The 18,190-nt window shown below is 35.9% G+C and overlaps 1 protein-coding gene across 2 annotated transcripts in view; it reads left to right on the top strand.

Moving 5' to 3' along the window:
* The window catches only part of LAMA2 (laminin subunit alpha 2), a 661,080-nt gene that overhangs the window by 145,197 nt on the left and 497,693 nt on the right, over positions 1-18,190 (top strand). For both annotated transcript variants that reach the window (XM_046006188.1, XM_046006187.1), the window contains exons 2-3: positions 8,396-8,566; positions 15,430-15,542. In XM_046006188.1, coding sequence (XP_045862144.1) covers positions 8,396-8,566; positions 15,430-15,542 — 284 coding nt within the window. The remainder of the gene's footprint in view (positions 1-8,395; positions 8,567-15,429; positions 15,543-18,190) is intronic.

Here is an 18,190-nt window from a genome sequence, read left to right as displayed (position 1 = left end):
ACATCTACATATATGTGGATATGTATAGAAGGTTCTATATAGGTATTTACATATACACATATATAGGCACATGTAACACTTCTATGGATTCTTTGCCAAATTTTATTAAAATTTCCTCACATACAGAGAAATTGAAAGAATCGTATAGTAAACAGTCATATGCTCAGCATCTAGATTCTCAAATTAGTATCTTGCTATATTTGCTTTATTATACATCTATCCATCTGTACATAACTGTCTTATATTTTGATTCCTTGCAAATGTCGTGCCTTAACTCTTCATCATGAATATCATTAACTAGAATTCAGTATTGGTTTACTTTCTTTTTTAAGCTAAAACTTAAACAGTGAAATGCATCAGTCCTTGCCGGGTGTAGCATGCACTGTTTGAGAGTGACCGTCAATAAGCTTTAACAGATGTGCACACTTGTATAATATATTACCATCACCCCAGAAATGGTCTTATGCCTCTTTCCATCAGTCACTACCCCTCAAATCAACCAGGTTTCTCTATTTTGTTTTCCCATTAGATTAGATTTGTCTGTTCTAAAAAGTCAAATAAATAATAGAATATGTATTCTTTTTTGGTAAAGCTGCTTTTATTTGGCATAATGCTTTTGAGAGTCATGGTGTTGTTTTATGTATCAGTAGTTTGCTCTGCTTTAATGCTGAATAGTATCCTGTTGTATGAATAAACCACAGTTTTTGTATCAGTTCTCCCATTGATAAAAACCTGAGCTGTTTCCAGACTTGGTTATTATAATAAAAACTTCCATGAACATTTTGCATATATCTTTTTCATGGACATGTGCTGTTATTTCTCTTAGAATTTTACCTAAGTGTGGAATGTGAAGTCAAGAGGTAGGTCTTGATTTAAATTTATTTAAAAAACAAAAATAGAAACAAAAAATTTTTCTTTTCTAATGTAGTTGTACTAATTTACACTCTCAATAGCAATGAGGTGGTGTTCCAGTTGCTCCACAAACTTTCAAACCTTTGAAGTCTTTTTAATAATATACCACTTACTGTAAAGTATAAGAACCTTGGAAATATATAGATCTACTTACCATGATCTCTCCATCCACCATAACTTTATCATAATTATCATCTGTATTACATTAACATACATTGTAACCCTCACTGCCCCCTGCAATATTATAATTTTTTCTTTAAACATTAAAATGTACTTAAAGACTTGGGAAAAAAGTCACTTTATATTCAAGTTTGTTTATACTTTTTTTCTCTCATCTCCCATTTACTATTAATCTCATGCTATATATTTTTTTTTATATTCTAGATACTATATTTTTCAGTTTTAGGAAAAAAACATATGTATGCGTGTGTGTGTGTGTGTGTATATATATATATATATATATATACACATATATATATTAGTTTCTATTCCTCTACTGGGATTTCCTATTTGTCTTTTCATTATAACCATTTTTTTGTGTGTCTTTGATCATAGGTTTAAAGGAGCTGAAAAATATTTGTATGCTAACTCCAACATTGGGTTGATATCAGTGTTGGTCTTTATTCATTGCTTTTCTTTAAATATGGGTTGTATTTTATTGTTTCTTTGTATGTATAATTTTTTTTTTAAAATACAGTCTGGACATTTGTGAATGATACATTGTAAAAACCCAAGATTCTGTTATGTTTTTCTGAAAAATAGTCCTCCAATTTTTATTTTTGTGTTATATCAGTTAGCTAACTTGTGTGGATTCAAACACTAAACTGTAATCTCCCCTGTGGAATGCAGCTAATGTAGATCTGTGTTTTGTTCTTTTAGCCCAACTTGGAGTACAGGCTGGGCCAAATTCAGTTCTGATATTAGTGAAGGATTTGGGAAGAGATTATATACATGTTTTTGGTTACTTTATATGGTTTTCTCTTTTCCAGCATTTTTTTCTCAGTTTATTGCAGCTATTTTTGTTCTTAGTTCTGTTCTCTGGTTTTTCAAGATTGTTTAGAAAAAGATAGATGAGAGGAACTGTGGAATTGTCATTGAGTTTTCACCACTGTGCCTGGTGCAGTCTGAAACACATTCAATATCTTCCTTTTTCTAAGCATATGTATCCCTCCCACCTTACCTGTTTTGGGTGGTTCTCCATTGTTTTCAGGTATTTGGGTTTTTTAAAAAAATATATTTTGTTCAGAATTCATAGCTATAATCTGTGAAGGGTTTGATTCACTGGGAGCCACTCCACAATTATTGAAAGTAGAACCTCTATATGTAGGTTTTAAAAGTGCTTCTGCCCTCTGAAACCAGGGTGTGGGATTTTGAGGTTACAGATCAGCAAAATTATGCATATGTGTATGAACACACCACAGTATTTAGACTAGCAAATATAGTATAAAAACATCCAAGTGAAAATTTGGTGAGTTTTCTAAATATTTGCCATATTGTAAAAAATTTCTATTTTTCCATGCTATAATTTAGCTTTTTCTAGATTATTTATTAAATGTCTATATTATATAACAGAATATATATTATTTTCTGTATAGTGATCATATTCTAATTTCTAATGAAATATATAATAATATAGGGAGAATAAATGTTATTTGTTTTTCTTTTTTTTTTCTTCCAAAGATTTGTTTATTTATTTGACAGAGAGACAGTGAGAGAGGGAACACAAGCTGTGGGAGTGGGAGAGGGAGAAGCAGGCTTCCTGCTGAGCAGGGAGCCTGGTGCAGAGCTCCATCCCAGGACCCTGAGATCATGTCCTGATCTGAAGGCAGAGGCTTTATGACTGAGCCACCCAGGTGCCCCTAAATGTTATTTGTTTTTGTTCAGACATTTTTTGTTATGCCACAAATCCAACTAAATTTACTTAGTTTAGATACTATTCAGAAAGAAAATGTCAGTCATAATCGTATGGGTAATGATGACTGGCTTTTATGTCATTAACATTACATGACCTCAAATTGAATTAAGGGCTCTAAGTCAATACTCTATAAAGGTTCACTATCTATTTGTAGTTCATTTACACTCACAGTGTTTATATAATCTTAACCAAGCAACCCACATTGAATATAGCAATAAATATTGCTCTGCCGCTTTTGAAAAGGAATAAATAGGTATAGCTTAATAGATTTAACATACAATGAAAATGGGCTGCAATCTATAATACAACCTACTGAAGATTCAATAAAAACTCAGCTATTGACTGACTCTTCAAATTGGTTGTTAGCAACTAATTGGATATCTTCCCTGACCAATATAAATTACTGATTTTTTAAAAAAATAAACAACAATATAGCTGATAAAATTTCAGAAGGCAACTGTTCCTTGGCCACAAAGCAGGGCAATTAAATTGAAAACTTAATTTTGAGTACGTGATCAGTAAGTTTGACAAACAAGTCAATGGAAAGAACGGAAAGATAATAAATGTAAATTTTATTAATATCTTTGTTTATGAGTAGAAAAGTCTATGAAGCAACAAAGGGGTGGCAATGGGGAAAGTTGTTTCTTCTACTAAATATGTAAGCTGATGAGCTGAGGACCAGGTTTTGGCTCTTCTTCATGCCCTGAGAAGAATAAGTCTTCTATGTTAAAGGGCTGAGTTCAAATCTTAGTTATCAATCTTACTAATTCATATTTTTGTGTGAATTGTTTATCTTCTCTGAACTGTACTTTTTTCATTTGTAAAATGAGACTGATAATATCTACACAGTGGGGTAACTGAGCAATTAAGTCCTATCACTTAATGAATATGAAATAGCTTGAATCAGTGATACTTCTCTACCTGTGATTCTTTTATATCATGTCATTTCGCTCACATTTTATTCATTTAATTCTGTGTGGTAATTGGGACATAATCCAATTCTGTATTTTCAGACATCACAATCACAACATATAGTAGAAAATTTTCACCCGCCATCTTTCCTTTCTGGCCCCCTCCCATGATTACTCAGACCTGAGAATGTGCAGGTCGAGCCAGCTCAAATCAGGCCTCACACAGGCTGCACCAAAGCAGGGCATGGGGAGTCTTACACATACCTGTGAGACGGACTCAAGGTCAGGGTCACAGCTGGAACTAGACAGAGTTGAGGAAGGAAGGAGACAAAGATCACAGAACAAAACTGACAGTGTCCTGGGGCATTAGAATTGGATGACCACTGCCTGAGATGGCTTTTGTATAAGTAAACTGGCTTTGGAGGACTTATAGAAGGGGTTATAGAAGTTTAGGTTATAGAAGTTTAGGTAACTTCTATAAGTTACCTAAACTTATTCTACAGGCCAGCAAGACCAGAGTTTGAGTTTTGTCCCGAAAACGGGATGCCTGGCATATGTCTTCCTTCTAATTATCTATTTTGTTCTACACTATACACTAAAAGCCTGGAAAAAAAATCTCACTAAAACAAATTACTAACAGTGACAAATAGGCAGTGGATTGTTTTGATGTGTATGTGAACCATTATATATATGTGTCTAGATCTGTAGCCCTATCTGTATCTGTATATCTATATACCTGAATCTGTATCTGTCTCTAAACAATCACCTAATCTAACAGGTTGAAACAACTATAGGGGCACCTGGGTGGCTCAGTGGGTTAAGCCTCTGCCTTCGACTCAGGTCATAATCTCAGGGTCCTGTGATAGAGCCTCACATTGGGCTCTCTGCTCAGCGGGGAGCCTGCTCTGCACCCCCCCCCCCCCCGCCTCTCTGTCTACTTGTGATCTCTGACTGTCAAATAAATAAATAAAATCCTAAAAAAAAAAAACAACTATAAAGTCAACGACTCCATGAGTCACTCAAAATTCACATAAGCTTTCAGAAACAAGTCCATACTCCTATGCTGTTCTCTCTGCCTGCTGTGTTTGCTCTGCTCTTCTTCCTTTTCTCTACCAGATAAACTACTATTTCCCCTTTGAGATTAGCTCAGATCACTTCTCGCAATAAGCCTATCTTATAGTGTTTTCATTCTCAAATCTTTTATGGTATTTAGTATATCATGCTCAGTGCATATTCGGTGAAATCATAATTGTACAGTTAAATGCAAAATGGTGATGAATAACAGAAGAGAAAGACAAACTTTGTTTAATTGTGTATCTCTTTCCAATCTAGAGAATAAAATAATGCTTTGGAAATGATCAAATTATTTTAAAATTTGTAATGTGGTGAACCTCACAAAATTGAAATAGTTTCCAATAAGCCTGTTATATAAGTAAAACTAAAAAATAAAGATAATAAATAACATTTGTACTTACAGTACTTTACCATTTAGAAAACACTCTACATTTCCTCATGAAATATGTAATAGTATCTCTATGAATGGCTAATATTTTTCTGACCGTGATCATTTGATCACATTAGCTGTATTCATGTCACATTGGTAGAATGTCTCATTGAGTCGGGTCAGAGCATACAGATGAGGAAAATGAGGGGGTTGGAGAAATAAACTTAATCAGGAAGAATGAATACGATAGTGACTGCAGTTGAGTAAAAAAGTAAGTTCTGTCTCTAAAGTCAAGAGAAACAAAAGTAAAAATGAACTATTGAGACTTAAGCACAGCAAAGGAAACAGTCAAAAAACTGAAAAACAACTTACAGAATGGGAGAAGATATTTGCAAATGACATAACAGATAAAGGGCTAGTATCCAAGATCTGTAAAGAACTTCTCAAACTCACATCCAAAAGCAAATAATCCAGTCAAGAAATGGGCAGAAGACATGAACAGACACTTCTCCAACAAAGACATACAAATGACTAAGAGACACATGAAAAAATGCTCCACATCACTTGCCATCAGGGAAGTGCAAATCAAAACCACAATGAGATATTACCTTATACCAATTAGAATGGCCAACACTAATAAGACAAGGAACAACAAATGTTGGCAAGGATGTGGATAAAGGGGAACACTCTTACACTGTTGGTGGGAATGCAAGCTGGTACAGCCACTTTGGAAAATGGTATGGAGGTTCCTCAAGACATTTATAATAGAGCTACCCTATGACCCAGCAATTTCATTACTGGGTACTAATCCCAAAGACACAGATGTAGTGAAAAGAAGGAGCACATGCACCCCAATGTTCATAGCAGCACTGTCCACAATAGCCAAACTGTGGAAGGAGCCAAGATATCTTTCAACAGATGAATGGGTAAAAATGATGTGGTTCATATATACAATGGAGTATTACTCAGCCATCAGAAAGGATGAATGCCTACCATTTGCACTGATATGGATGGAACTGGAGGAGATTATGCTAAGTGAAATAAGTCAAGCAGAGAAAGACAATTATTATATGATTTCACTAATATGTGAAATATAAGGAATAATGCAGAGGACCATAGGAGAAGGGAGGGAAAATTGAATGGGAAGAAATCACAGAGAGAGACAAACCGTAAGAGACTCTGGACTCTGAGAAACAAACTGAGGGTTGTAGAAGGGAGGGACACGGGGGAGTTGGGGTGACTGGGTGATGGCCATTAAGCAGGACACATGATCGGATAAGCACTGGGTGTTATATGCAATTAATGAATCATTGAACACTACATCAAAAGCTGATGATATACTATATGTTGGCTAATCGAACATAATAAAAAAATTTCTTAAAAAAAAAGTTCTGAACATCTGGCAAACATGGAAAAATTGGAAACCCCAAGTAACTATTAGCAGGAAAAAAGCACAAGTCAGGAGGGCTGGGAGGGCGGGGCATGGAAAGATTGGAGCAGCAGATTCAGACGGATTTTAGAGACTGGTAAAGTGTGTGAAGGAGGGAAGAGAGAGATTGTTTGGAGTCAACTTTTGGGGATACCCTGAGAGTGACTGAGATGATAATTGTGGTCTTGCATGGCCTTTTGAATTCACTTACCTCTTTGAAGCTTTGAAAGTGATTACAAAGGAGATCAAAATTATTTAAAAATCTTTTATATTTGACATGCTGTTATTTCTTTCAGTGCAGTTCTAAGGTCAACCAGGACCACAAGTTAACACTATTATTTATGTAGTTTCATATGATATAGTAGAGAACATGCAGTATAGTGATTAAGAGGATAGACTCTGGAGCATGATTTCTTGGGGTCAGATCACAGCTCTGCTATTTGCTAGCTGCAATCCTGGGCAAGTTACTAAGCATCTCAGTAAAATAAGGGTATTTATAGCATGTAACTTGTAAGGGTATCTTTTGTGCAAATTAGTCCAGGAAGATAGAGTGCTAGAACAGTGCCTGCAGAATATTTCCTAAAACATTATAAACATTCAATAACACCTATGGTGAGGATGAGGATGAGGATATAGATAAAGCCAAGAATATTTATGTGGCCAGTATTTATAATCCGTTCATTTTACAAATATATTAGGTATTTACTCTGTACCTAGGATGTGCTGAGGTTTGAAGACAGGGAAGAAAACACTTATGACTCAAAACCCTAGGGATCTCAGTAACACATGAGGACATAAGATTTTTGTCAATAAGGAACTCTCTATCAGGGGTTAAATTAATATAGACCTACTTGGCATGTGTATAGAGCAGAGAACCCCTAGATGGTTAGCATGTTCCTTATACAAATTGAGTCAAATTATCTTTAATCTCAAATGTACTTTCTCCAAGACAAGTTTTTCAGTTAGAGAGGCTTCTGATAAATGTCTTTAATATATTGTCATTGAAAAGAGATCCATAAAATACAAATACTAGTCATGTATGAAGCAAAATTGACATTAAGTTGTAGAAAGTAAAGACCCGAGTTCATATGGAATGAAGGGACTTCTCAACTCTACACCAAATGGGTCTCTGTGATTTTATCTGAGCAGGCTTAAACTTCTATTGTATCTCAGAAATAAGTGGTAGTATGATCACAGACTACTATACTTATTGTTTCTGATAATATATTGCCATATAATATGGCCCTATAGCACAGAAGACAGTAAAGAATGGCTTTCCAAAATCTTTTCTTCATTTGCTCTTTTCTCCAGTTTGGATATAAAGAAATTATAACAACCACTTAATGCTAAATAATAATTGGAGCATAAAAATGACCACAAAACATAAATGCAACTTGTACAAATCTTTACATATGATTATAGTTTACTGCTAGATATAAAATAGCTGAGATGGAAGATGGATCTTTTGCCGATAACATGAACAGTTTTTTTTTTTTTCAGTGTGTATTAGAGATGGGATTTTCTTCCTAATTAAGTATTAGAGGTTAAAAATTAAGAAGATAGGTTTAGATTTTACATTTAAGACCCAAAAAGAAATATTCATTTGAGAACACACGCTATTTGTATAGAGTACTTAATTGAGTCAAATATTCAATTAGCACTGATTATTTAATTTTTAATTAATGTTCTGAAAAATATCCTATCTTAACTTCATCTTTAAATGCAGCAAAATCATTACCATGTTGTTTCTGGCCCACAAGTCTTCATTTGTCCTTCTTTTCCAGGTTTATTCCCTGCTGTCCTGAATCTTGCTTCTAATGCACTTATCACCACAAATGCAACATGTGGAGAAAAAGGACCTGAAATGTATTGCAAATTGGTAGAGCATGTCCCTGGGCAGCCCGTGAGGAACCCCCAGTGCCGAATCTGCAATCAAAACAGCAGCAATCCAAACCGTATGTATTTTATTATGTATTTGCATGACACAGGCTATGCTCTGTAATTGAGAGATTTTGAGTTGAAGTAGCATCAGTCAAGGGTTTGTGGTCTCCCAAATTCCTAGAATTTTTCTTCCATTGGGAAATCCTTTATACTCCTTCTCTATCATCTGACAAACGTTGTCAGACTTCCTTATATGTACCAGGTGCATTGCTTGATGAAAGTTTTCTAGCTGAAGACCTGTGTCAGTCATTAAATTTACTGCTTCCAGAATAGTATGTGGATGTGTTATTAATGCAAGCTTTAGTCATTCATGGGTCACTTACGTGCTAGGTATTCCAGTGAAGAGCCAGCAGGAATCAGGTGTGGTCCTTCCCTTCTATTAATGAAGACATGAGCAAAAAGTACAAGGTAAAGAGTCAGTATAGGGGCCTGAAGGAGAGACAGAAATGTCACAAATTCAGTCCTGGTACAAGTGAAGGCTAGCCAAAAGAAGGGTTTTGTCCAAAGATTGGAACCAGATTATGGAGGTTCTTAAACACCACAAGAGGAGTGTTTTAAGGACAGGTGTCATACAAAGCCCTCTTGCTGACTTCTGTGAACTACACAAATACCTGATTCATTTATGTATTTATTCGGCAAGCATTTGAACACCTACTACAGCAATGCGTTATATTGAAGCATCATGGTAAATCATACATAGCCTTTGACTTAATAGACTTAGAGGGGAAATAGGAGAAGCAGAAAAATAAAGTAAGTGTTAAGGGAACATGAGAGAGGTTATTTAATTATTCCTGGGAGAAAGTGACCCATGTACTGAAAAAATAAGAGTAAGATGAAAAGTATAAAAGAAAAAGCATGTGCAAGTGTTGGAGGTATGGAACAGCAGGATACATTCAGTTGATTACGAGTAATTTGATTTAACAGGTAAAGAACTTATATGGAGAAGGGGAGGATGGTGTGCAAGAATTCTAGAGATAGAGATTGATTTAGAGATACACATTGGGAAATTATCAAATATATATATTGGGAAGGTTAGTAATGTAAATACGTAATGTCAGTGAGGTGAGTTATAGTGGGGATAAAACTTCACAAGTACCTTGTTTTAAAATTTGCTTAGTTTCCTTCTCTTTTTAAGTTGCAGAACTTAATAAAATGAAGGAAGCTTTCTCTCACAATCTACATTTTTTTAATCTCAAAACAAAGTTGGAAGTTATTGTGCATTCTTTATCAGAACAGGTTAAAGGGAAGAATGCATAGTCGCCTCTCTGTTGTATAATTTAGAGATGCTGAAAATATTTTATTTGGAGAATTGGGGCCTTTGTGATTAAAGTTGGTGGTCCTGTGTATCAGAATATTAAAACAAAAAGGTTAAGAAAAAGATGGTGACCATCAGAAAACTTCCTTGCCTTTTAACAGCTCTGGTTATTTCTATGATGTAGATTATTATGATATGGGCATAGGAGTGGGGAGTGATGGAACACATCTTACCTGTCTGTTTATTTCTGTATAAAACAATAAGGATAAAGGACCTAGGTCAAAGCCCTGTGGAAACATCAAAAGCTAAGGGAGGTAGGTTAAGTGGAATCTAGAAGGTCAATAAAGAGAAACAGAATCCAAGGAAGGAAGTCAGAAGATTCAGGTACCATGCATGTGAGGAAGGAAAGAATTATCAGGAAGAATGAGTAATCCTTAATGTTAACTGCTTCCAAGAAATTGAGTAAGAAAATTGTAATATAGATTTTCCTTGATTTTGACAATATGGGAACCTTGTTAAAGCAGTCAGTGGATTGATGGTGGCAAGTCACACCACAGAGTTGATAAATGAATGGTAAAGAGGAAAGAAAGGATTATAGGACTATTCTCGCAAATATCCTTGATGTGAAAGAGAATGGAGGACTTTGACAGAGGAACATGTAGTAAGTATATTGAAGGTTTTCAGAGTCAGGAGGCATTTGAGCAAGTTTCAGTGCCGAAAGGAAAGGTTAGGAAAGTTGAGGATAAAGTTGAGGATGAAGGTGGGGGTGGTAGTTCTCTAGAGGTAAAAACAGATGAGTCACCAAACAGGTGGAAAGTCTTAAATTAGGAGACACATACTTTTAAACTGATTAAATCAGAAAGAGGGACGATGAGTAGAAGCAAATAGAAGGAAGTATTTAGGAGGGAATTCTTATTTCATGCTCTTGTTTTTCTCATGAAGATTTGTGTCTGGGAAAGAAGTAACTTTTTATTAACTGCTTTCAGGGAATAGGAGAATTGCTGAGCCATGATGAGAATAACGTAAAAATTCCATATGGGGTAAAATGGAGGAATCAAATATTTGTACTGAGCCTAATGGAGTTTTACAGAGAAAGTGGAATGGAAGGATAAAGGTGGCAAGAAAATGGAAGCAAAGGCCAGAAGATAAGTGAATTAAAGGATTATGAGATTTAGGTTCATTAGGGAAGAAAATGAAGCCTGATACCATGAAACTGCCATTGGTTTAGACTGGTAGCCTTGATGATTTCATGACGAATGTGAGAAACCCTGGAGGCATGAAAATGGTCGGCATGGGGTGGGAGTGGTAGGCAGGAGATGGGGAGTGTGTGAACGTGTGTTTAGGATGGGCTGGGTAGAGAGGGCGAGTTAAAGTATCTAAAATTGTGTGTGTGTATACATGTGTATTTATATGTGTGTATATATGTATGTATGTAAATAAATATAAATACACATCTTTATAGTTCCTGCCTGTAAGTACAAGGTTAGAATAGATAAGGTTTGGATATAAAAAGCAATTAAACAAATATAAACTCAGGTCTTGTGTACCTAGTGGTTACATATTATAAGTGATGTAGGATTTCCGAGAAGGAAAACATTAGTGGGAACTGAAGTATCAAGAGAAGTTTCCAAGAAGGTGGTGAGACTTAGTTGGGCATTAAAAAGCCTAATTGCCTGAGATTAGAGGGAGAGGTATTCCAGGAAAGAAGAAAGACAAGAAACTATATAGTCACGAGACAGAATAGAAAGCAGATGCAAAGATTGGGGTGGAAAATAATTGAGTGGAGACTCTTGGCTGGAAAAATGGATGAGATGCATTTGCCAAACTGAGTCCAAGAGCGGCTCTGTCACTTCCCCCTTCAGTCTTGTGTCTCAGTGGAAGACACCACATTTAGGCAAGCCCATCCCATAGCTTTATATTGAGACATAGGTGAACAGAATATTTTAGTAACTAAGCAAGCTATAAAGGAGGTAGTCTTTCTGTTTCCTCATTTTTATTTGCCCGAAGTGTTCTTTAAACTTATAGTCTGGATTTACTTTGTGTGATTAATTTTAAGGTACCAACTTCATTACATTTCAAAGTCCTGTTTTGAAACTAGAAATTTAGAAAGAACAATAGCCTGTAAGATTAAGCAACTAGCAATAAACTACATGAATATATTTTAGGAGAAGTTGGAGCAACAGATGATAAAGTTCTACAAATTCCTTGAACAGCTAGAATAAATATGGCAGGCCTGTACTCAATTGCCATAAAGAGAAAAGGAAACTTGAACTTCCTGTTAATAGATTGTGCTTCCCAATTAAAAGCTAGCAGTTTGAAAGATTTACCTCATCAATGATTCCCTTGCCAGTTTTCTGATGCAGTTAGCCCTTAGATTGACTTGTGTAGCTATCCCTGTTGAGGATGTTATACGTTTCTATCTCATTCTAAATAAGGGAAGTATGCCAACAATTAATCAGTATTTGCAAATTAATTATGATTAAACTTTCATAATGGGGATTATGGTTAATTGTTGATTCATTTCCCAGTCTTCATTTTCATGACTAATTCTCATATCAATTTGACCTGAGGTGGCAGATATCAAAATTTCCAATTATATAGCTTCTCTCAGAATTACCTAAGAGCCACAAATTTGATTTGGAAATGTGGTTTTGTGTGTGTTTTTCGATCACATATTAAACCCACAGTCTGTAAAGAAGATTCCTGAAGATGCTTGGGGAATGTTTGCTGTGATATTTATTTTTCTTCAGAAGCCATGCCAGAAATATTTCACTCATGGTTCTGACTTCTAATGTGCCAATTTCAGCACCACTGATACCACAAGGGCATTTATCTGATATTTGGTTTTGCTTATGGTATTTGCTGTCATTATAAAGACCTGACACCTTTCCTAGCTTCAACAGAACAAGTGCCAATTATTAAATACATTCAGCAGTTTTACTTTTCAATAATGAGATAGGATGCCCCATCTCAGTGGACTGCGAATATGAGAAGACTTGATATAAAACAAAATACATCCAGTTGCTTGGCTGAACTAAATAATTTATCAATAAAAATAGAATATTTTTGTCTTGTCCTGTGCTCTCATATTCCCATAAGTAACTCAAGGACATAAGCCTCTGTTTTTAATTAAACAAGTCATAACAGGCTATTGTAATAAAACTAATATAGTCAAAGTATTTGCTCTAAAAATGGCAGATTTAGTGAATATGCAGTTTTGAATAAAAATTTTTCTTTTGAAGATGATTTCATTTATTACGGAATTCCTATTGCATTGAGGACTTCATTTTGCTTGGTTTTGTTGTTCTTTTCAAATTTTTTATTAAATGCATTTCAGCTCTAATTAAGATTCAGAACAGTGTACATTTTGAACAGATGTATAATTTATTTTATGTACATGTGTAATGGTTAGAATATTAATAGCTGTAATGTTCCTCTGGTAACCATGTTAGTTTAGAGTTCTCATCCAAGGTATGTTTACTGGTCCTTGGAAAAATGAGAAAGTGAGAAATTCTGAATTCTTAATGACAACAATGAACACATTTTAAAGGACTGTTCTTCATTTAGAAATTATGTTTCTTTAAAGCTTTTGTTGGTTTCAGTTGTTCATTATTTGATGAAATAATAGTGATGGTGTATTAAATGACAGTGAAGTAGACTGAAGGTTACTGTGACTTGCATCATTGAAGAGCCGAGACTCATATCAATTCCACAAATCTCTCATCTACATTTTTTCAATTTTTTTCTGAAAATTAATCTGGGAATCACTGCTTTGGAGTGGAGTTTTTTTATCCCTATTTCAGAAATTGCACACACAATTTAAATGAGTTGCCATGTTTCGATACCAAATGGTGGAGCCAGGAGTAACATCTAGCTCCTCATCCTCCAACTCTCCATATTCCAGATCTCATGCTTTTTTCATCACCATTATCATCAGAGTACATGTCTACATTACTACATCATGTAGGCAAAGGGAGGGTCCATGATTATTGTTTGTAGTGATATGGTTTGCTCATTATTTGAAGTATTCCTTCCATTTACAAGAAAGATTGTTTTCTAATCTAGAAGGTTACTCTTAGGCCATTTATTTGAAACATCTCCCCAGAGAAGTAGTGTTAAAAAGTTCTCAAGGACTGACACCCCAAGGCATACATAATCTGTAATGTACAGAAGTGTAGCAGGGAAGCTAGCCTCCAGTTTGTGTACATTTCTGCGGTTAACTATGTTGGCTTTCAAGTGAGAATTTAGGAAGTTAAGTAGTTTAGTGCAGCCCTTTGGGATAGAAATAAGAATATCTCCATCCACCTCCAATCCTGTCATCCTCACCTGTGAATGAGCTGGGCCTATTTAGAAGAGAAGAAGGAAAAAACCAAAAACCTAAAAAGGAATTTTTGTGTTACTTGGAAAATGAGAACGGATTTCAGACAAGAACCCATGACTAAGAACCAAAACAGAATGAGGGCTTTGGCACTTTAGGGGTAATGGCTGCTGTTGTGAGATGCACAGCGCTACGCTGGAGGAAATGTGAGGAAAGGGATGTCAAGAAAAGACTGCAGGAGTGGAGTGGGGTGGAGTGGGGTGGCATGATTGTCCACTCTCCTGTCTTCCTTTTAATTTGCACACTGAGTTCTGTTCTCATTTACCTGGAGTAAGGGTGAGGGAAGAGCCACGTTTTGTTGGTAGGACAGAGTTTCGTGTGCTATTCTCTCTGTTCTCCATTGTGTTAGTGATGATGGGGATGGGCAAATGCTAGATGGGACGTTTGGAGTATCTTACATTTTTTTAATTTATTTAAATATATATTTAAAGATTTACTTATTAATGAGAGAGACAGCATACAAATGTGAGCAGGGGAGGAGCCAAGGGAGAAGGAGAGAGAGGATCTCAAGCAGGCTCCTGGCTGACCATGGAGCCCCATGTGGGGCTTGATCTCACAGCCCTGAGATCTTGACCTGAGCCAAAAGCAAGAGTTGGACGCTCAACAGACTGAACCACCAGGCACCCCATCTTTCATTATATTTTTAAATAGTGGTTAGAAGTTGGCCAGTAAAAGGCTGACTGCAAAAAGTCTCATAGGATGGATTTGACAGCATTTTATATTAAACCCAGATAACCCCAGACTGCCCAAGTCTTGGTAATAATGAATGTGTCAGATGGATAAATCTTCAAGTACCTTTCAACCACAATTCAGGATTTTATGTTTTGTTCACAAAGTGGATGGCTTACTAGAGCTGCCTCAGACAGTAGAGCTTTGCTTCTTTGGATGACTGACACATCCATTAGAGCTCAGTATTATTTCTTCACACTTAATTTCTGTAGTAATCTTTAAAGTTGCCTATTTGAATTGATGACCAGTGTTGAGCACTTTTTCTCTTACAGCCTAACTATTGAGGCATTTCATGCTACCCGATAGAGTGCTGTGGAAAAGTCGGCATTAATGAAATCTGTTGAAGATGTGAATTGCTCTCTCTTTATATAATTTTGATGTTTGATAGTCACATGATGCTGCTTTTAACTTAGTTTTTACTTTTTTTCTTTAAAGAAATAGCTATAAATTCATTTTATATATATACATACATATATTTTTTTTTGTCCTTTCACATATTGCTGCTGATTCAAAAGAGAGACACCCGATTACAAATGCTATTGACGGAAAGAACACTTGGTGGCAGAGTCCCAGTATTAAGAATGGAATTGAATACCACTATGTGACAATTACACTGGATTTACAGCAGGTATAGTGCCTTTTTTTAAATTATTGTTTTTAAATCATTTTCCACTTTTAAAGTTGTATCTTGGATTTACTATTTGTTTCGTTAGTGGTTCTTGGGTGAAAGGATACTTTTCTTATTGCCCTGTGTTATTAATATGAGGCACAAAGGGGCCTCTTCCTTTAGGATATTGTTATTTAGAAATAGTTGACATTTATTTCTAAAGCACAAGGAAAAAGAGCTCCCATGAAGAGTTTAGAACTGGATTAGGAGCTGATTCTGTTTTGACTAATGAGAGTGAATGATGAAAATATAGATCAACAAAATTTTACATAAAGAAAATATATTTGTAACATTTTTAACTTTTAAAATAACACAGCACTCCTGCTCTGCTCATGGTGTGTGCACTGAAAGGTTCTTGGATAACAGGGCTCTTGAGTAAATTGCCTCTCATTACTGAGAGTTGAACAAGCTGTGACAGTTGGTTCTTAAATTAAACTTGGGCCACTAAACGAGGTAACAAGCCTTGTAGTTGTACAAAATTGATGTTGAAGTTATTAGAGTTTGTGTGGCAGAGGCCTGGGTGCCTTCTACACTTAATTTCTTTCTTCTTTCCATTCACAATATTCAGGTCAGGCTGAACTTATTAATCAAGAATTACCATCACCCCAAATTATTTAGGCTTGAAAATTGAATGGAATCTGGTAAAATGTTCCCATATTTTGCTGTTATTCCAAACACAAAAGCTAATTTAATTGACTGAGGGCTGAGACTGGGGGCGTTTAACTTGGATGACTTCTGCATCTTAGCCTGTTTCTCCTTCCCTGGAATCAGTGTAGGAAAGGCTCTCAGTCACTCCTTCCATACCCAGTGGAGTCAGAGCAGCAAAACATTGTGGGGATAGTGAAGGCAGAATGGCCAAGATAGTTAGTGATAGATACTTTGTATATGTTGTAGATGTTGAGATTCCACTTGTGGTCATAGTGAAGGGAGGCACCAGCCAATGGGCTTAGTCACATTCCCAGGAGACCAGATAGGCACCAATCGTTTCACAAATGGATGCTATTTGTCATCAACAGGAGTACAATCTCCACCCCCTCCCCACCCCCCCCAGAGTTTGAGTCCATTTTTTGCCAGGGTAGACACACTCAGGAACTACAAATTGCTGGCTGGTGAGTCTCATAGGAGACCCTCCTCTCACCCATCTAGGACAACTCAGGACCTTACCAAGGTGACAGCAGAGCTCAGGGCTGCAGCTAAATTACCAGCTGGCATGGATTCATGTCCACTCATTCTAACAGTTAATGTCAGCCTTGAGTCAATGGCATTTCTCAGGAAGTCTGAGTACTATCAGGGAATAACAGGGCAAACTACAACTCTAATCAACCATGCATTAGGTCAATGAAGAGTTGTGCATGAATACCCTCAGGATCCTACCCTCAAAATGCACTTCATCCCTCTTCTGATAAAGACAGCTTGGCCCTTTATCAGTCACCATGCTTCTCCTTGTTCATGTGGTTATTGAAATTCAGCCTTCCCAATCAGAAGTAAGTCTGCTGTCTGCTGCCTTGTGTCATGTTCTGGGATAGGGAATTAATAAATAGTGATGGTCAATTTCTCTAGTTAACTCTTGACTTATTCTTTAAATTGCACGTGGAGCAAGAGTCAATTAGTATAATTTTCTCAAATCATTTATATTACTCTTTGATCTCAACCACAGTAGTATATGTTTATTAAACTTAACAGCAGTTTTTTCTTCTAATTTAAACTTGGGTGGTCCAATTAAAAGCTTTTGTTGAATCATTTCTATCCACATATCTATAATTTTTTAGCATTTTCTTTTTTTTCTTTTTTAAAAAATTTCTTATTTAAATTCAATTTAATTGACATCTGTAATATTATTTCAGACATAAAATTTAGTGATTCTTAAGTTGTGTACAACACACAGTACTCATTACTTCAGGTGCCCTCCTTACTGCCCATCATGAAATTGCTACACCCCCCCCCCCACTGCCCCTCTAGCAACCCTCCATTTGTTTCCTATAATTAAGAGTCTCATGATTTGCTTCCTTCTCTGTTTTCGTCTTACCTTATTTTTCCTTCTCTTCCCCTATATTCATCTGTTCTATTTCTTAAATTCCACATGAGTGAAATCATATGGTATTTGTCTTTCTCTGACTGACTTATTTCACTTAGCATAATACCCTCTAGTTCAGTCCATGTCATGACAAATGGCAAGATTTCATTCTTTTTGATGGTTGAGTAATATTTGTGTGTGTGTGTGTGTGTGTGTATGTGTGTATCTCCACTCATCTGTGGATGGATATCTGGGCTCTTTCCATATTTTGGCTATTGTGGATAATGCTATAATATTGGGGTGCATGTACCCCTTCAAATCATTGTTTGTATCCTTTAGACATATACCCAATAGTACAATTTCTGGGTCATAGGGTATCTCTAATTTTAACATTTTGAGTACTCTCCATACTGTTTTCTAGAGTGGCTATAGCAGTTTGCATTCCCATCAACAATGCAAGAGGGTTCCCCTTTCTCCACATCCTTGCCAATATCTGTTGTTTTGTAGCTTGTTAATTTTAGCCATTTTTGACAGGTGTGAGGTGGTATCTCATTGTGGTTTTGATTTGTGTTTCCCTGATGGTGAGTGAAGTCGA

The sequence above is a fragment of the Meles meles genome, chromosome 5 (assembly GCF_922984935.1).
Source record: "Meles meles chromosome 5, mMelMel3.1 paternal haplotype, whole genome shotgun sequence".
In the NCBI taxonomy this organism is placed as follows: domain Eukaryota; kingdom Metazoa; phylum Chordata; class Mammalia; order Carnivora; family Mustelidae; genus Meles; species Meles meles.
The sequence above is the reverse complement of the archived record's forward strand: the minus strand, read 5'-3'. Positions and strand labels throughout refer to the sequence as shown.